The 21,027-nt window shown below is 48.0% G+C and overlaps 1 protein-coding gene across 1 annotated transcript in view; it reads right to left on the minus strand.

Moving 5' to 3' along the window:
- Positions 1–2,576: 2,576 nt before the first annotated feature.
- Positions 2,577–21,027, minus strand: part of lmcd1 (LIM and cysteine-rich domains 1) — a 68,590-nt gene continuing 50,139 nt past the window's right edge. Inside the window, exons 5-6 of the mRNA XM_078209407.1 lie at positions 8,481–8,696; positions 2,577–5,120 (exon numbers count right to left, since the gene is read on the minus strand). Coding sequence (XP_078065533.1) covers positions 4,959–5,120; positions 8,481–8,696 — 378 coding nt within the window. The 3' untranslated portion in view covers positions 2,577–4,958. The remainder of the gene's footprint in view (positions 5,121–8,480; positions 8,697–21,027) is intronic.

Raw genomic sequence — 21,027 nt, forward strand, 5'->3', positions numbered from 1 at the left:
CCCCACCCCACACTGCCCCAACTCACACTGCCCCCACCCCACACTGCCCCCACCCCACACTGCCCCCACCCCCATTGCCCCACCCCACACTGCCCCCACCTCACACTGCCCCCACCCCACACTGCCCCCACCCCACACTGCCCCCACCCCACACTGCCCCCACCCCACACTGCACCCATCCCACGCCGCCCCCACCCCACACCGCCCCCACCCCACACCGCCCCCACCCCACACCGCCCCCACCCCACACTGCCCCAACTCACACTGCCCCCACCCCACACTGCCCCCACCCCACACTGCCCCCACCCCACACTGCCCCCATCCCACGCCGCCCCCACCCCACACCGGCCCACCCCACACTGCCCCCACCCCACACTGCCCCCACCCCACACTGCCCCCACCGCCCCCAACTCACACCGCCCACACCCCACACTGCCCCCACCCCACACTGCCCCCACCCCACACTGCCCCCACCCCACAGCGCCCCCACCCCACACTGCCCCCACCCCACACTGCCCCAACTCACACTGCCCCCACCCCACACTGCCCCCACCCCACACTGCCCCCACCCCACACTGCCCCCACCCCACGCCGCCCCCACCCCACACCGCCCCCACCCCACACCGCCCCCACCCCACACTGCCCCCACCCCACACTGCCCCCACCGCCCCCAACTCACACCGCCCCCACCCCACACTGCCCCCACCCCACACTGCCCCCACCCCACATCGCCCCCACCCCACACCGCCCCCACCCCACACTGCCCCCACCCCACACTGCCCCAACTCACACTGCCCCCACCCCACACTGCCCCCACCCCACACCGCCCCCACCCCACACCGCCCCCACCCCACACTGCCCCAACTCACACTGCCCCCACCCCACACCGCCCCCACCCCACACCGCCCCCACCCCACACCGTCCCAACTCACACTGCCCCCACCCCACACCGCCCCCACCCCACCCCGCCCCCACCCCACACTGCCCCAACTCACACTGCCCCCACCCCACACTGCCCCCACCCCACACTGCCCCAACTCACACTGCCCCCACCCCACACTGCCCCACCCCCACCCCACACTGCCCCACCCCCACACTGCCCCCACCCCACACTGCCCCACCCCCACACTGCCCCCACCCCACACTGCCCCCACCCCACACTGCCCCCACCCCACACTGCCCCCACCCCACACTGCCCCCATCCCACACTGCCCCCACCCCACACTGCCCCCACCCCACACTGCCCCCACCCCACACTGCTCCCATCCCACACTGCCCCCACCCCACACTGCCCCCATCCCACACTGCCCCCACCCCACACTGCCCCCACCCCACTGTCCCCACCCCGCACTGCCCCTACCCCACACTTACACCCACACTGCCACCTGACATCTTCCTTCTGGGCATATGGAAAACACAAATCGCAGAGTGATTTTCTGCCAATTTAATTGCAAGTTTTCCTCTTTTTCTATGAACCATTCCCCATCTGCGAGAGCAAAGAGCCCTCACATCTTCCTTTTTGTTTGTGAGGTGGGTGAGTGTATGGACCTAGTGGGTGGTTGACCTGACATGAAACCACATGCCACCACTCAGTGCCATGGCAGCTTGAAGCACCAACATGCTGAAATCTTTAGTATTGTCCATGTATAACCAATCAGCCTGATCCAGCTGGCATGATTTCAGTTTATCCTGTGAGCGAGCAGTCACTGCTTCTACAGGCAGCAGCCAGATTCTCATCTGAGTTATACTGTTGACTTTCTATGCACCAATGGGCCTGCAGGCTTAACAAAACAATGAATTGAATCAATCAGATTTTGCTTGGATAGGGAATAAAGCTGGCTGAAAATTGGCAAGTCATGTTGCAGCTTTATGGAACCTTAGCTAGGCCGCAATTGGAATATAATGTTTAATTCTGGTCACCACACTACCAGAAGGATGTGGAGGCTTTGGAAAGGGTACAGAAAAGATTTACCAGGATGTTGCCTGGTATGGAGGGCATTAGCTATGAAGAGAGGTTGGAGAAACTTGGTTTGTTCTCACTGGAACGACTGAGGTTGAGGGGCGATCTGATAGAAGTCTACAAGATTATGAGAGGCATGGACAGAGTGGAGAGTCAGGAGCTTTTTCCCAGGGTGGAAGTCAATTACTTGGGGACACATTAAGGTGCGAGGGGCAAGATTTAAGGGAGATGTACGAGGCAGATTTTGTATACAGAGGGTGATGGGTGCCTGGAACTCGTTGCCGGGGGAGGTAGTGGAATTAGGTACGGTAGTGACTTTTAAGGGGCGTCTTGACAAATACATGAATAGGATGGGAATAGAGGGATATGGTCCCCGGGAGAGTAGGGGATTTTAGTTAAGTCGGGCAGCATGGTCGGTGCAGGCTTGGAGGGCCGAAGGACCTCTTCCTGTGCTGTAATTTTCTTTGTTCTTTGAATACAGTCGAGGTAATGTGTACCGTTGAATATTACTGAGGAGCCCACACCATAGGTACATCCATAACGTGTGCAACATTGTGGTGGAAATAGGCACAGTTCAGAGCTAGAGAATGGTTAGAATGAAACACAAAATTGTTTTGCTTTGAGTTTTTACTTGGATTTTCTAAAGGGTTAAGTAACTACAAAAGTCTGCATTTAAACAAGCCATTCGTAGTTTCACCTAGACACACAACCATTAACTTTCACAAACTTTATAATTTTCACATGTGGAAGAAAACTCAAAACCATCAAATATCATTTCCCTCTGTACTTGAACCCTCAATAACAAGCTTCTGGATAGATTCAGCTCAACTCTTGCATCCTCCACTTGCAGTCCTCTATGCTGAAGTGGTCAGCGTGGCTCGACTCGAAACACTGATGTCAGTGTCATGAGGCAATGTTAACACAGCCATGCTGAGGACAAGTGCAATGCAGGTTTTACACTCGTCCAATTTTACTCACCATTGAAGATAGAGGAGAGTAATATTGGGAGGATGTAAAACTGGTGTTCCACTTGGTTCCATGGATTCCTCTTGGCAATCTTGGTTAAAATTATTCCCCCCAACCCCGGCAATGTCCTTCAGCCATGAATGACTTGTTAGCCTGGGAGTAACATTGGGGGATATTAGCATGGACAGTGTCCTCTGTGACCCTCCCTCCCAAACCTGCAACCAGCCAGGAGAAACATCCTTCCCACGTCTACCCATCCATCCTGCAAATCCCTGTAAGAATTTTGTACATTCCAGTGAGGTCTCCTCTCGTTCTTCTAAACTCTAGAGAATTCAAGCCCACTCTCCTCAATCTCTCCTTGCGAGGAGGTAATGATTCCTTTATGTGGCGTGTTCCATTCCACTCCTATGTCTTGCCCACATGACCACAGTGAGGCCCAAGAGGCTATTTTACTCAGCGTTCAGCTATGATGTCCACCTCATTCATCTTCATCCTGATGTTCACCCATTGACCAGGGTTACAGGACAGGGAATTGGGAATGTGACTCCTGGCCAACTTTGTCCTTGGTGGGCCATGGAGCACTGAGGCTAACAGCAGCACCCCTCCTGTGACTAGTTCAGCCCTGGCCAGACACTCAAACTGTATGGTTAACCTATTCATTACCATCGTAAACTAGGGCAGGAGTAGATCTCCTTGGAAATTCTCGGATTGTCTTTTGACAGAAGAATGGTTGGTTAATTGAAACTGCAAACTACAATGACCTGAATGTGTTTTATTCCCAAGTACAGATGCTCTGTTGATAATAATCGAAAATAATTTTACCGTTACACAGTAGTACAGAGCTCCAAGAATTCAATTCTAACAGCAGTTTAATTTTGGCCACAAACCCCCCCACCCCCCAACAGGAATGCTCGTCCAGTGCATTCCAGATTCATTTTTCCACCAGTCTATTTCATTTTTAAAAATTCATTTATGGGATGTGGGTGTCACTGGCCAGGCCACCATTTATTGCCCACCCCGATTTGCCCTCGGGAAGGTGGTGGTGAGCTGCGTTCTTGAACCGCTGCAGTCCCTGTGGTGTAGGTACAGCTACCATGCAGTTAGGGAGGGAGTTTCAGGATTTTGACCCACGGGTACCATGTCCTCAGGCTGCTATATTATTTTACACATAACATAACAGAAGATGAACCTCTCTAGAATATGGGATTGAGGGACTGTACAAAGTCTGTTTTCTCCTCACCCTGTATAAAATCTCCTGGGCTGGAATTTTTTGGCCGTTCACGCCAACGGGATTCTCTGGTGCTACCGGAGGTGCACCCCCTGCGGCTGGTTTCCCAGTGGCATGGGGTGGTTTCTGTGGGAATTCCCATTGACAGCAGCAGGACTAGAAGATCCCATCACCAGCAAACGGTGACGTTGAGGGGAGGCTGGAGAATCTCACCCCTTAGATTGACGGGTTCCAATGGCTGGAGTTACATTTTACGGTTCGATGTTCTGGAGTTATTTAATTTATAAAGACATCTAAGAGTATAAACTGGGGCCCAACACTTCACATTTACATACTGCTTTTCCGTTGTAAGTGGTAAAGAAAGGGTTTTCGCCCTCTGCTTTCTGTCATCCACCCAGCAGTGATCTACAGCTGGATTTTGTCATCGCTACACGTGTAAGCCTATATCTACGACTATTATTACAGAAGTATTTCTTATAGAGCAGTTGAGGTGGGTGATGTTTGAAGAAGAAGCTGAGATACTTTATACAAAACATGGGCCGGTTCTACGGATTGTAAAATGTTTCACACAGAGGGGCATTGCAAAATGATGAACTGATCACACAAGCATCACCACGGTCTTACAGATCAATCTTGTAGAGTTTTTAAAGAATGCCCACTCTGTGGAACTACTTCACTCATAGAAATTGGTTCCTGTATCATAGTTAGATCTGCATCCTATGCTCTAGCTGACTAAACCGCCTTAGCTTTTAATGTGTACTGCGTATGAAAAGCACAACACGATCTTGTTCCAGTGAAAGGCCTTCACATTTTCTTGGTGCTTTTGTAGCAGGACGTGCACAGCAGCTTAGCCTGTTCCAGCTCAAAGGATTTCCCCAGCAGCGACTGCTCACACTCCAGGCAACAGAAGTGCTTCTTGTGCCATGTCAGTCCCTTGCTGTCTACGTAGTCTTTTGAGAAAATTAACTGCAATGAAAATAAATCACAATCAACACAGGGTTTATTTCCCCAAAGCAGATCTCATCCATTTCCCCGTCAGTCCCACTCCAGAGACTGGAGTGCAAATCTAAGCCATCACCCGGATGCAGTACATTCAACAATAAAACACTCCAACAGCACTCTGCTGATGTGTTGGATTACAAGCCCAAATCCAAGGAGAGGGCTTGAGTTTATGACTCCTCGTCGTAAATGACGCCGACTCGGTGTAGCGCCTCCCTCCGGCATGTTGGCACAGTGGTTAGCACTACTGTCTCAAAGTGCCAGGGACCTCGGCTCGATTCCCGGCTTTGGTCACTGTTTGTGCCAAGTTTGCACATTATCCCGGTGTCTGCGTGGGTTTCCTTTGGGTGTCCTCCCACATTTCAAAGATGTGCAGGTTAGGTTGATTGGCCATGCTAGAATACCCCTTCGTGTCAGGTGGACTTGCAGGGTAAATACATGGGGTTAAGGGAATAGGGCTTGATGGGCCAAATGGCCTCCTGCACTGTAAAGATTCTATGATTCTATTCTATGATTCTCCGCAACCACCTAAAAGTGCAGAAAATCAAAAGCTGTACCCATAACCATAGCTTCGACCTCCCATTCCACACAGACTCATCCCACTGGGGTGCAGGATATCTTTAACCTTGGATGCAACCTCTGCTCACAGAGAGGGGAGTTTATGCCCCTTTGTGGTGTGTTTGGAGGCAGAAAGGTCATTTAATTAGGCAGGATGGTGATGTTCGAGCATCCTGCTGCCTTCTTCTCAGCCTCTGTCAAAAATGAGTCTGAGGTGGGAAGGCCAGTGGGTTTCCCATCCCGCTATCAATTGAGGCCGTTAAGCAAGCAATTATGACCATTCTCTGTTGCTAGTATTAGGCCAGAGGTAGGTGTCACCTGTCACCAAGCTTGTGGTCTCCAGGGGAGCCCTCCTTCAAAGGCACTCAGTACCTGCTTGAGGGAGCCAGCATTGGGAGTTGGCGGGAGAGTGGGGGGGGGGGAAGATTCCTGCTGTGAGTTAGCCCCAGCCTTTGCTGCCGACTACCCGCCCCCTCCACTCCCCACTTCCCAAGTCACCCTTTATCCATCAGTGTTCCCTCCATTACTTACCAGTCGCTCTGCGATCTTGGACCTTCAGTATTTTGGCAGCAGCCATTCCCTCCCCATTGATGCTGCCGTTCCAAAGAGTTGCTGGCCTCTGATTGGCCAACAGCTCCCGGTAGGTGGGATTTCTGCCCTTGGAGTCCTCCTGGGGAAAACCCACCGCTGACTACTTAAGTGACTGAGGGGCACTTCATACTTGCTGTCCTTCCTGGAAGAAGCAACATGGGTCTCTTGTTGGCCCTCCAGCCAGCTGATGAGACCCCCAACACCTCGTGAAATCTCTGACAGTTCATACTCCCCATCTTGTTTGCTGAATTCCTGGTTTTAAGAGGCCTTTTAATGCTCATCCCAAGATTCAACCCAAACAGTACTTCAGTGCACATCCTTCAAGAACCAGAGAACCACTGAATACTTACAGTGCAGAAAGAGGCCATTCGGCCCATTGGGCCCTATTTTACCATTTTGATTCTAAGCGCCGGGCGGACTTGAAACTGGGAGTGTTTCAGATCCGACGTTTAGACCCGTTCTGAGACGCCCCCATACGCACTCTGCCTGCAAAAATATCAGCGATTCCGAATCGCGCTGCACAAGCCTGTGGGTGGGGCTTAACACAGAAAAGGCTGGGGTTAACTCACAGCAGGAACCCCCCTCCCCCGCCAACTCCCAGAGCCTATTCCCGTAACCCTGCAGTTCCGATCGGAGCCTCCAATTGTGCATGCGTAGAAAAGAATAATAGAATGCTGCTCCCCTGCGATATCCCACCGGGGCTGGATAATGCCTCCCCCTGGCCCCCTCCACAGACATTGCCCCACCCCCCCCCTTATCCACCCACCCTCTCCGCCACCCAGACCGATCGTGGGCCTCTCCCCCTTCGCCCCCACTGATCACAGGCAGAGTGGCAGTGGACCCCCAATCGTGGCCATTTTCAGGCCTTGGTAAAGGGGGAACCGGCGTGGAGGTGGGCACGGATCACGCTACTCGTCTCATGCCCGACTTTACCAAGTATGCGCGCCCGAAAACGGGTGCAACGCGATGGTAAAATCGGGCCCATTGAGTCTACACCAATTCTCCAAACAATCATTCCTCCCAGCCCCTACCCTCCGCTCTATTCCCGTAACCCCACATATTTCCCATGGCTAATCCCTGTAACCTCCGCATCTTGGGACACTAAGGGGCAATTTTAGCATGGCCAATCCACCTAACCTGCACACCTTTGGACTGTGGGAGGAAACCGGTGCACCCAGAGGAAATCCGCGCAGACACGGGGAGAACGTGCAAACTCCACACAGACAGTCACCCAAGCCGGGAATCTAACCCGGGGTCCCTGGCGCTGTGAGGCAACAGTGCTAACCACTGTGCCTAATGTGTCAGATCCCAGACTGTTACCATGGGTGGGATTTTCTGGCCCTTCCCGGCAGCGAGATCTTCTGGTCCACCAAAGGTGAACCCCTGCTGTGGGTTCCCCGGCAGCAGGACATGCGAGCCACACGAAGCACCATCGACCTCAGTGGGACTGGAAGATCCCACCAGTGACCAATGCTGAACAGTCAGGAGGAGTGGAATGAAGATCACAGGAGGTCACACCTACTCCATTTGGACCTTTCCAAAATGGTTCCTATAGCAGTGACACCGGTCAACCTGTGCAGTTTAATTTGAAGCCAGATATCCAAATGAAAGAACATGTTATATGACCCAACCTTTTCTCAGGGGTGGGCGGGGGGTGTGCGGGTGGTGGCTGGGGGTGCAGGGGGGGCTGCGGTGTGGGGGATGGTAGAATAGGACAGCGATGTGAATTAATTTATTAATTTTGCAACATGCCATGGGCTTGCAAGACACTGAGATGAGGAGAAATGCCTTCACCCAGAGGGTGGTAAGCCTGTGGAATTCGTTACCATAAAAAGCAGTTGAGGTCAAAACATTATCGCCAGAATTCTACCACCCGGCCTGCCACGGAATCGGAGCGGGCGAGGAGCCCACAATGGAAATGTCTGCTGACCTCAAGTGGGATCTTCGCTCGAGTGAGGCCATAAAATCCCGCCCTGTATGTCTTCAAGAAAGGGATAGATATAGCTCTTGGAGTGAAGGGGATCAAAGGATATGGGGGAAAGGTGGGATCAGGCTATTGAGTTGGCTGGTCAGCCATGATCATAGTGAACGGCAGAGCAGGCTGAAAGGGCCGAATGGCCTTCTCCTGCTCCTATTTTCTATGTTTCTAGACTAAACAATGACACTCTCAAAACCCACCTCATCGCAGGCAACACAGCGGGACTTTTCACTCTCACAGTAATGGCGGCCACACAGGAGCTTCCCGCTCTTCCAGAAGTAGATGAGATCCACCAGGGGCTCTCTGCACCTGGTGCACAAAAAGCACGCTGGGTGCCAAAGCCGGTCATACCCAGCTCGCTCTGCATATACCACAGGGCTCTCAGCGCTGACTGCTTGCTTGCAAAGCTCACAATGCTGAAACAAAGGAGAGAAACCCAGATCATGAATCGTGACAGCAGCAAATAGCTAAATTAACATTGCTATCAACACTAGAGAGTTTCACAACCACCTGTGTCATTTCCCCGTCTCCCCACACCTACTGAAACAACGCCCGTAAATTAATAAGACTCAAAATCAATGTAGAAAATGGAATCACATGTAGCTTCTTTCAGCTTCAGGCGATGCTGGGGTGTGCATTGGGAACAGTTCACCAGTGAACTGCGTTCCAAAGACTGTGCCACAGCTGACAACAGCAGTTCACCTGTAGTATACACTATTCAGCTTTCATCCAAAGCACTATTCACCCTAAGTCTAATCAAAGAGGACCCCAGCCCTCCAAAGCAAGCGTAGCAACAGTCCAGAGGTCACAATGCCCTAGTTGTTATATATTTGAAAGGAACTCAGGTTACTTTAAGAGCTGATCACATGATTTCATGGTGATGTCATTGGGGCGGCACGGTGGCACAGTGGTTAGCACCACTGCCTCACACTCTCAGGGACCCAGGTTCAATTCCCGGCTTGAGTCACTGTCTGTGTGAGTGTACATGTTCTCCTCGTGTCTGCGTGGGTTTCCTCTGGGAGCTCCAGTTTTCTCCCACCGTCCGAAAGGTGTGCTGGTTAGGTGCATTGGCCATGCTAATTTCTCCCTCAGTGTATCTGAACAGATGCCGGATTGCAGCGACGAGATGATTTTCACAGTAATTTCATTGCAGTGTTAATATAAGCCTATTTGTGACACTAATAAATAAACTTTAAACTTTAGGCTGTTGCCTCAGGCTTTCAGTTTTGTATCTGTGCAGCACAGAGAACAATAAAATCTGTAGTGTGTTTATTTGAAACTATGGGGGCGATTCTCCCATCACTAGCCGCAAATTATCTGGCGGGTCGGGTCGGGAGATGCGCGTGGCAGCCATCTTGCGGGATCCGTGCATGTGTTCCTGATGCATGCGCGTCTCCTGGAGCCAGAATAGGGACTGTGCTGGAAACCGGCGGGAAGACAGAGAAGTGACTTAAATCATTTTTTAATGTATTTTAAATCTATTTTAAATGTGATTATCCGTGCAAGTTCCGTGCCGGGCCCAAAAGCATCTCCCACCCCACCAGAAGTATTTCACTCCAGCGGGATTTAGAGTAGCTCCCCACATTCGGGGAACGGGTGGAGACCCTGCTGGAGTGAAGGGGAGCAATCGGGGCCCTGCAGGAGGTCGGGTGACGGGGAGTGGTGCCCCCTGGCACGGCCCAAGAGGAAAAGTGCCCATGCCCAGGGGGCACCTTGACACTGCCCATCGGGGGCCTATTGTGGGTAGGGCCTAGGGGGCGATTGGTGGGGATGGGGGGTCCCGCTGTCACACTGCAGATAAGATCGGTCGGGGCTGGAGAGAGGCGAGCGATCAGGGCGGGGCTGGGGTGGGGGGCGGGGGGGGGGGAGGGGAGTGGTGGTCTGCCGGGCGGGGCTTGGCTCCCGGGGGCAGGTCTACCTCCCGTCGGGAGATCTGTCTCGGGGGGGGGGGGGCGGTCTGATAGCTGTGGGGGGGCTGGACATCGGGGCGCTCTGGGACAGTTGGGTGAGGGGGAGGGGGGGGGTCGGGGCTGGCCCAGGAATTGTCATGGGGCTGCAATCAGGCTGAGGGGGGTGCTGGAGGGGCAGCACTGCGGGGGTCCCGCAGTGGCCAGCAAACGGGGAGACTGACAGATCGGGGCCCCTGCGCATGCGCAGAGTTCCGGAGCTGCCTCTGGCGTGAATAGGCCCCACCCCCTGGGTTTTTAATGATATTCACAATTGTGACCTCTGCATTGCACAGAGTGCGGAGATTCGGGTCTGAAGTTGCACTGAAAAAAACAGTCGTGATTTCGACCAGTTTTCTTGCCAATTCAGCACTTTTGGGAGAATCGCCCGCTATGTGTGCAAACCATGGCCGGAATCTACCACCGTTCACGTCGGCCAGATTTTCCCATCCCGCTGCAGTGAACGGAGATTTGACTGGCTGCCAAATTCTCCGATCTCACTGCAGCGGGAACGTGGCATGAATGGGCGGTAAGATCACGCCCCATTTCTTTTCCCACAACCCGTGACAAAGTTAGGACATTACACCAATGCACAGAATGGTTATTTGCGAATTAAAGACTAACTTCAGACACATCGGTCAATTCAAACCTAAAGAATAGTGAATACTTGGGCACAGCTCACAAACCTGAATACTAGGGGCCCTCTATGAAATATATTCCATTGTGATTTTGTCTCACTGAGAGACTGAGTAGGCTGAGACTTTACTCATTGGAATTTAGAAGAATGAGGGGGTATCTTATAGAAACATATAACATTATGAAGGGAATAGATGAGATAGGAGCAGGGAGGTTGCTTCCACTGGTGGGGGAAACCAGAACGAGGGGGCATATACTCAAAATAAGGGGGAGCAGATTTAGGACTGAGTTGAGGAGGAACTTCTTCACTCAAGGGGTTGTGAATCTATGGAATTCCCTGCCCAGTGAAGCAGTTGAGGCTACCTCATTGAATGTTTTTAAGGCAGAGATAGCTAGATTTTTGAACAGTAAAGGAATTAAGGGTTATGATGAGCGGGCGGGTAAGTGGAGCTGAGTCCACAAAAAGATCAGCCATAATCTTATTGAATGGCAGGAAAGGCTTGAGGGGCCAGATGGCCTACTCCTGCTCCTAGTTCTGATGTTCTTATGAGTCCTGCATATCCAGGCTGTGAAATCCACCTTGTTTATATTGCAGTGAATTCCACAGCACCCACAGAAGTAGCTGGACAACTGCACCTTACCAAATGTAAAGCCTCCCTGTTGGCTGTGAAAGGTCAAAACAGGTCATTGATAAGACGTCTACCCTGCCCTGACTGGCCAAATTGAGCCCAATCCCAATAAATGACAGTCTTGTGCTTGGTGTTTGGACATTTCAAGGTTAAACACATCATAGAAGTGCGTCACCTTCCTGAATAAATGAGGTAAGACTTTATTCCATTGACTTACAAACTGAAGGAGTGAAACTCAGACTGATTACAGGTCACATTCCCCCAAAGTGAAAATGGTGCCTGGTTTGTCACAATCCTGGCAGATAAAACAAAGCCTGAAAACACTTTTTTCTTAAGAGTCTGTACCTCTTTTGCATATTTTGCCTTGTGTTCAACTGCACATAACTAGATAGTTACTCAGGAACTAAAAAAAAAATCCAGGATTTCCTTCCGCCACTTCTGGTGTAATCATCATCAATTGAAATTGGATACATTTCTGTGTCTAAAGCTTTACTTTGTGAATTATTTTGACTTTCAGGTGCCTGTAGGCTTCCTTGCTGCTTGTTGTTGGAATGCAAATTAACCACTGATCCAAGATAGAAAGGGAGAGGAGGGAGGAGGGAAAGGAAAAAGAGGGAACTAATCAGTAGTGAATTGAATGAGCAGTTTAATTTTTTCTTGTTATCCTTAATGTGGAAGAAATATTGGCCAGAACACAGGGAAAGTTCCAGCTCTTAATCGTGCCAAGAGGCTGTCAACACTCACTGCAGCTCAGACAGGTTCACTGATCCATTGAAAAGAAGTAAAAGACCAAAGATGGCAGCAACCGGGCCTTCTAATTGGTTACATCTTCACTTTGTGCTATTATGTCGATGGACAACTGCTCCAACACAGAAACAAAAATCTTTGGATTGAGGGATTGTGATCGGGGGAAGAGGGCAGGAGCAGAGGAGAAACAAAATCACGCAATCTCTTCAATAGCTCCAAATATGATGTAAATAACTTGCATTGAATACACCCTGGCCGTGAGAAAGCTGTTCCTATCTATGTTAAAGTTTTTAAAGTTAATTTCTTAGTGTCACAAGTAGGCTTACATTAACACTGCAATGAAGTTACTGTGAAAATCCCCTAGTCTCCACACTCCGGCGCCTGTTTGGGTACACTGAGGGAGAATTTAACATGGCCAATGCACCTAACTGGCATGTCTTTCGAGGGAAACTGGAGCACCCAGAGGAAACCCACGCAGACACGGGAGAACGTGCAGACTCCGCACAGTCAGCCAAATCAGGAATCGAACCCGGGTCCCTGGTGCTGTGAGGCAGACGTGCAAACCACGGTGCCACCCGTAAATATTGTAAATATGTAAATATTACTTCTGAGGTGTTTTTCCTCACCTTCATTCCATATCGTTTAGCTACATCTCCTTTAATACCCTTCCAATGCTATCAGTAGATGGATGTGTTCAATGCCTCCTCAGTGTCTAATGTATGCTCAGAGCTGTGTTAATGCTTTCAAGTAGCAATAAAGCTGTCAGGGAATGGCAAGAAGCTTTGACTCAAGTCCTGTAGATGCATTTTCCCCACAGCCTCCCCCACCCCCTCCCTCGTCTGCAAAATGCTTTTGGCATTATTAAGCTCATTAATCAATCAAGACAGCTCATTTCAATTTCCCATCTGCCCTCACTTGCACAGGTTGTACTGCTTTTATAAAAAAAACATTCTTGTCAGAAATTGGCACCTACTGAACGAGATCAGAGAGACAGAAACATCAAATGTTCCTTAAGATGTGGCAATGATATTTACCTCTTAATGAAAGTACTGGCATAACATTCAAAACCAGAAGGTTTCAGGGAGAAGTCCTTCAGATGAAAATCAAAGTGTCAGCATTTCCTTCATCAGCAGCTACATAATATCGCAGCTGCCTGACAGGGCATGGTGACCAAAGAGGAGCCAATCTTACCTGCCTTAACTAAGCCTGTGGCCTAACGTTTTGCGGACCTTTGGGAATGGTCTCGAAGGCGGCAGTAAATACCGGTCATAATCATACCACCCTTCTTGGGTACTTCATAGAAACCAGCAGCACGCTATGTGATGCAAGTACAGGATTCCCATCACGTTACTCATGTAGTTACAGTGACAGTGTGTGTAGGACTTTAAGCAAATTTCCAGCCATGGTACTTCCAACATTTTCGGCCATCTTAATGCCCTTCAATAGCAATCGTGCAAACAACATCAGAGCAAGGACATGTGCTTGGGTGTCCTCAAATCACCCTCACACAAATCACAAACAGATATAAGGCAGAAGGAAGTAGTAAAGTAACATGATTAAATATGGAACCACAGAGGATTTGGGCACTGGAGGGGACCATTCGGCCCATTCCAGCTCTTTACTTTAAACAACCCTGTTCTACTCCCTTTCTATTGCCCACATCCTCCCTTGATTCCCCATGACAACCAAAATCAGACATTGAAATTAAGGTGCACAGGAAAAGTTTATGGTTTGCAGTTCATTAAGATGCTGACCAACAAGACCTTGAAAAGTATTGTTGACCATGGGCCTTGCTTTTACTGGAATAACATTTGCATTGGTTTTTGAAGTCACACCACGTCAACCATCAAAGGATATTGGTGCGTATATCATGTACACTTTATATGTGTGGGTATGACACCAGTCTTCTCCTTTCACCTTTCAGGGAAACCTAAAAATTCAGAAGGAAGACTCAAGCCTCAGAAATTTATTGTAAAATAATTTGTATTCCAATGTAGGATATTAGGAAGGCATTTGGAGAGTATGCGATGGCTTAGTACTCCAGTGAGGTGAACCAGGGAAGTATCCAGCAACTAAACTGGATGATAGATTTAGTCATTGCAGAATTGGGCTGCATCTGGAGAGAATTCCTCAAGGTGAGTGACACAAAGTAGAAGTAGGTCTGCCATATTGGTAAGAGCAATTTGAGATGATGAATTAAAAGTGTCACACAACAATCATATTGGCTTATACATAATTTTGATGGAGGAAGGAAAATGCAAAGGTAAGTGGTATGGTTTTGAAGACCAGGAGAAGGAGAGGACTGCACTAGGATTCTGAATTTCAACATGGTAGGGATGAAGGGAGAGTGCATAAAGTAAGATTCTAGAAGTCACAGAGGGGAGAAAGTGCCACTGATGATAGACAGTCAAGACATAGTTGGACAACTAGAATTACACCTTCTTCAGGATTTTCCATGCAACCCGCTGCAACAGAGAAGGCCCGCGGGATCTTCTAGTCCAGCCATTGTTACTGGAGTTTCCTGTATAATGCACTCCTTGCCATCGGGAAATCTGTAGCAGGGTGTGCCATTGGCGGGACAGTAAGATCCCACCAGTGTGAACAGCCAGAAAATTCCAGCCCTTGTGCTTATAAAGCATCTCTAACACACTGAAACATGTCGAGGTTCACAGAAGAGTTATTAAACAAAATTTGACACCAAGCCACATGAAGAGATATTAGGACAGATGACTGAACACTTAGTCAAAGAAGAAACTTTTAACTCTGGACTGATAAGAACAGAAAGAGCTGAGTGCAGTCACACACAGATGCAGGGGCTTTGCGAGGAGGGTAGTGAGGTAAAGGCTGCAATAGGTCAAAATGGATGAGTAGGGACATCTTACCATTGTTCCAGTCATAGAGAAAGTCCTTTGTGACTTTGATAATAGCTATTGCGGTACTCTGGTAGGGGTGGTGAACTGATTGGAAGAATTCAAATACAGAGTTCCGGGAAAGATGGACTTGGATTTGGGAGGTGATGCGATGTTCAAGAACTTTGAACAGGAAAGAGGGGCAGCAATTTACAAGGATGGAGGGGTCTAGGGTTGGTTTTTGAGAAGAAGGGTGATAACGGCAACTTTGAAGGAGAAAGGGATAGAACATGAGGAGAGATAAACTTTTAGCCATAGCAACTAACATGGGAATCGGGAAGAGAAATTGAATAGTCTGCCATTGTGTGAGAATAAGGCCAATGTAGCAGGAGTTGGGGTTTCATTTACAAGATGAGCTTGGTGAGGGCATGAAGAGAGACAGGAAAGAACCCAGAAAATGATTCGAGTTCAGGGTTAGATTAATGGGGGAGCCCTGGCAGAATCTAGGCCTAGTCAACTAGAGGAAAGGAGGGAAGTAGCAGAGACAACTGAATGTATGGTCTCGATCTTAATCCATGAGTTCCTCGCATTCGTTGCTGGAACCCTGAAAATATCGACATTTTGGAATGCTTTCCACATCAAAGTCACTTGACATAGTGCCCAGAAAATAGATGGAGCATTAACATCCCTGTCGAAACATCAGATGAATTACTTTAAAGCTCAGTAACTTGTTCCAAAGGCCAATCATTTTCTACAGAGCAGGATCCCGTAAACTGTAACATGATAAATGACCAGTTAATCTACTTTTGATGGTGTTAGCCGAGGGAGGAATGTTGCCTAACTCACCGAGCACTATACTTTCTGTCAAATAGCAACATGGAACCTCTGACATCCAGTTGAACCTTAGAGCATTGGTTTGATAGCTCAACAGAGAATGGTGCCTCTGACAATGCAGTGCTCCCTCAATTACAGCACTCAATACTTCAGATTACATCTTCTCAAGTGCCAGCGTGAGGCTTGAGTCAGTTGAAATAACAGATTTGAATTTAGAGAGTGCGCATGAACTCCTTCGTGTGGGAATGTCACATCATTATGATAAAGGCAACAAACAGCACAATATAAAATCCTGAAACTTTTCTAAAAATAGGGTGGCATGGTGGCACAATGGTTAGCACAGCTGCCGCACAGCACCAGGGACACAAATTCGATTCCAGCCCTGGGTGACTGTCTATGTGGAGTTTGCACATTCTCTCCCCCTGTCTGTGTGGGTTTCCCCCAGGTACTCCAGTTTCCTCCCACAGTCTAAAGATGTGCAGTGGTAAATTGACCCTTCATGTCCCAAGATGTGTAGTTTAGGTGGATTAGCCATGGTAAAACATGAGGGGTTATGGGGATGGGGATAGGGGGGTGGAGTAGGTCATGGGTGGGTGGGCTGAGATGGGATGCTCTTCCAGAGAGTCGGTGCAGACTCAATGGGCCAAATGGCCTCGTTCTGCACTGTAGGGATTCTATAGTTCTAAAAAGGAAACAATTGCAGATTGGCCATTATAAATCAGCCTTTTATGTCTGGTTGGGTCTGCTAGCCAGCGACCAGGGATTGTACATTGAAGCAATTTACACTCTGCTTATTCCCTTGACAAATATCCTGGTTTCTGTTTATATGAATCAGACCTCCAAAACAATGAGTTCCTGCCTTCTATCACTTTCTAGTGCTGCTGTGACAAGTGTCACAAAAAGCCATCACCTCCTGGTCTTCACTGTGCAGCCACTGTAAATGTGTGGGGATCTGGGATACATCATCCAGCTCGTAATTTGAACCCAGTCCACGTAACCAGTTTTAATCAGGATTGCAGCATCTGGGAACTCTGCTTATTACGGTCCACATTTTCACACATGGTCGCAATTTTCAACACAAGGAGGCCACTAATCAGATTAGAATCGAAAAGGAAACTGCCCGCGGAGCAGGAAAGCCTCCAAACATTAAAGGAAGGTCGAAGAGTCAGTTGCAAATAATACGTCTGAGTTCCAAATCGAGGTTTCAAAATGTTAGCTTGCAACTCCTGCAGCTAGTTTGTCTTTTACTAAGGTGTCCTGGTGAGTGACTTTCCCCCATCCTGCAAGGTAAGATGATGCATGGATTACCTGTCTATTGTTGACCCCAGCAGAGTGGAAAAACTTAGAAAGATGCGCGCGATTATTTCACCGACATGTGAATGCAAAGATGGAAAATGGCATTAAGTTAACTGAAAATTTAATGTTCTAAACACTTTTTGGTGAACTTCACATTTGATTTTCATGAGCGGACGTTAGCAATGCAAGAATATGTCATTCTTTCCTTGGAGATTTATATATTTGCAGCTTGGTCTTTGAAATTACTGCATGTTTTAAAAGTCAGTTCACTGCCGCTCCCGCTAATTAATCTTATCATTAGCTAACTCAGTTCAGACATTGGTAATCCTACTTTTGTAATTAGTGGTACAGGAGAGGGCAAGGGTCAGAGTTCACATTCTGTGGTTTTATCAGAAAACGCTTGAGATTAGTCAGGCTCTGTACTGCAGCTGGACATTCTCAGATTTGAACGTATTCATCATTATGAGTGCTTTCAAGTGGTTGTTTCAAATTACAACTTTATTCCCTCGAGCTACAAAGTTCAACTTCTCAGTGAATAGCGCACATTTGGCACAGTTAACCTGCCGGGGTAGCCATGCTTACTGTCCCAGGAGGGAAATACCGCATTGTAGCAAATTTACTTACAAGCCTATAACAGTTACCAATAACACGGACGCTGCATGTTTATTGGTGCTTTTGGTCATTCCCACATCCCCGAATTTTAGCACTGATGTTGAGTGGAATTGTGACGAAGGAACATGCACCTCTTCAGAGATGACCTGAGTGAAAGCCTCTCTCATTGCATCAGGTTACCACAAAGAAAGTTTGGTGCAAGATCACTGACTCCAGGCAGCTGCTTACCAGACAATACACTGGAAGGCATGTGTGACGCATGCGGCAACCTCTCTCTTTACTACATAGTCATGTGTCAAACGTCCTTTTTGTACCCCATCATCTAGGAAAGGCTCTGTAGTCGTCGGTGATTAGGTTTCACCAGCAGCACGTCCTCTCTCTGAAATAAGAAACTCATTGTTCCTTGATGCAGACAATCCCTTTGAAGAGCTGTGAGCAGGCTGTCCCTCTGAGCCAGGCCTCTGTACGATGTGCAACTAAGACATGACTGCACACCTCCTGGCTGCTCGGTTGAGGTCCCTAATGGAGGAGGCATTGACAACAGGTTGAGGGAAGAGTTTTGATGGGGAGAGGGTTCTGGAACTGAGGAGGGTGAATGGAGTTGAGATACAGATCGGTCATGTTGGAATTAACTGCTGGAACAGGGCTGAGTTTTTAAGTTTATTTATTAGTGTCACAAGCAGGCTTACATTAACACTGCAATTAAGCTAGTGTGAAAATCCCCTAGTCACCACACTCCGGTGCCTGTTCGGGGTCCACTGATGGAGAATTTAACATGGCCAATGCACATAACCAACATGTCTTGCGGACTGTGAAAGCAAACTGGAGCACCCGGAGTAAATTCATGCAGACACGGGGAGAACGTGCAGACTCCGCACAGTCACCCAAGCTGGGAATCGAACCCTGGCGCTGTGAGGAAGCAGTGCTAAGCATTGTGCCATCGTGCCTTGCCTGTTCCTGTTTCTTTGTTCAAGAGGGAGGGGGTCCAAAGGGATAGTCAAACTGAATGCTACAGAAAGTCAAAGCATTTGATTTTAAAATAAATGATGGATGGATTCTCTGGCCTCGCTATGGCATATTTCTCACGGCGGGAGGCAGCGGGATCTTCTGGTCCCACCGCTGACAATGGCATTTCCTTGTTAAAAAGCATGACACTGGCACACTTTGTAAATTTATGGTATGAGGACATTGAAAAAGAGACTTTCCTTGTAAGTCTTCCGGAAAGGACTAGTTTCTTTTCACAATTTGCACTGAAAATATCCAATTAAAAGGTTCTTCAAAAAAAAGTGAAAATAAAGCTTGACTTCTCTGCACTAAAGGTGCTTCAGAAGAGAACAGTGATGGTCCAAAGATCAAAACTTTCCTTTGGACTTGAGCCAGGTTGACGCGTAAAAACTTCAAAGGTCATCTCATTGGCATCAAAAGTGAAAGGAGACAGATTGTTAAATACCAAAGAGAGATGAAAGCTGGCTTGTAAAGATCTACAAAATCATATGGAGCATGGCCCATTTTCCTTCCCCATATCTCCTGAAGAACACATCCACTTTCTAGTGTACAAAATATGGCTACTCCATCCCATTTCTGTTTGTCCATCCTTCACATGTCAGCCTCCTACAGTGTGCATTGGCAGGCTATGATGCCACATTGAGACATCACAGCCTGGCTCTATTCCAAAGAAATAATTCCATTAGTGTATTAAGTACATGATAAATGTAAGTGACAATGTTTCCTTGAATGCCCGTCTGACTCATCAAGCTGGAATTTGGCATAACGCGCATTGTTCAGCTGTGGTTCTTCCTGTGGTGAAGTAACCATCTAACATTACTGCCTCAGATAAATGCATGAGGAGTGTCCATTTAAGAAAAGTGCTGGAGTGCTGGTGCCCATGAACCACTATCCCAGTATCTTCAAGAGACCACTGTGACGATACTGTGCCTTTAAGAAATGTATTTGTGTCATGTTTCTTGTGCAGGATTTCTTTCGAAGTCAGTTCTATTTACCCGGTGCCACTTTGTCTATTACTGGCAGCCCACATGTTGATACTGCAGAAGCATAATTGATTCTAATTCCTGGAGTGTTTGTTTTAATCTGGGTTAATGCAGTTGTTATTTTAATGTTTCCCCCTGGGGTTTTTCAGAGTGGAGTTTGATTAGGTTGATTGACAAGAAACGCATGTGACTGGGCGGGGCTAGGTTCACAGAAAGAAACAAACATAGTTGCTGCTTGGGATCTTTAGAGAGACGTAGCGCTCTGTCTCTCTCATTCTCTCCCGGCAGATTGGAATCTGGGACCTGCCATAAAATAGGTCTCTTCCTCCTAAGTTCTGCTGTTTGAAGATAGATTTTTCTCTGGAGGTTGCTGTATGGAAGATAGAAGACAGTTACCTTTCTGTATCTCTGTCCAGAGATGTTAAAAGGATGGAAGTCTAGCACCCACATGAACCTATATGCTTTGTGATAACTGATTCTGAAGAGAGATTTACGTCTGTGGGGCTATTGCTTAAATTGGAACTATAGAGGTAGCTTGCAATTAAGAATTATACCTTGTCAGGCTTAAGTATTTCAATTGTGGAAGTTATGTTAATTCTTTTTGTTATATTTTAACTGTGTGGTTAAATAAAACTTGTTTTAATAAAAACTTCTGAGTGGGTCATTTGAGTCACACCTGCAGCATAACACCTTATGCTCACACTAATTCCAAAATCAAAAAAACTTTGGGTCTAGGTTAACTTGATAATATACTTTGGAGTTTCTGATCTGGTCCCTAACGCCATGGTGGATTAATAATGGCACAATTTACAAAAAGCTGTCAGTTCCTATACTGTATAATAAGTTTTTATCCACCTTGCAAAGTTGTACCTCAGTATTGTTAAATCCAAGTAATATTTCAGTCAAATGACCATTACTGTTTTCCTTCAAAATTCCGTTGCCAGATATGGTGCTTATTAAAAGAAATTCAGACGTTATAATATAGTTTGTAACTAATAAAAGAGTACAATGTACTTTCACCAAATCAAAAGTGGACAAGAATACTGAAAGAGAATGGAACAAAATCAAGTCGCTATAGTAACCCATCCTCAAGACTGCAACTGCAAAATCTATTGTTCTGGAATTTAATACTTGTCTAAGGAGAAAATCAATGATTTACCTGTCATCATAGAATCATAGGATCCCTACAGTACAGAAGAAGGCCATTCAG

This window comes from Mustelus asterias, chromosome 3 (assembly GCF_964213995.1).
Source record: "Mustelus asterias chromosome 3, sMusAst1.hap1.1, whole genome shotgun sequence".
NCBI classification, from domain to species: domain Eukaryota; kingdom Metazoa; phylum Chordata; class Chondrichthyes; order Carcharhiniformes; family Triakidae; genus Mustelus; species Mustelus asterias.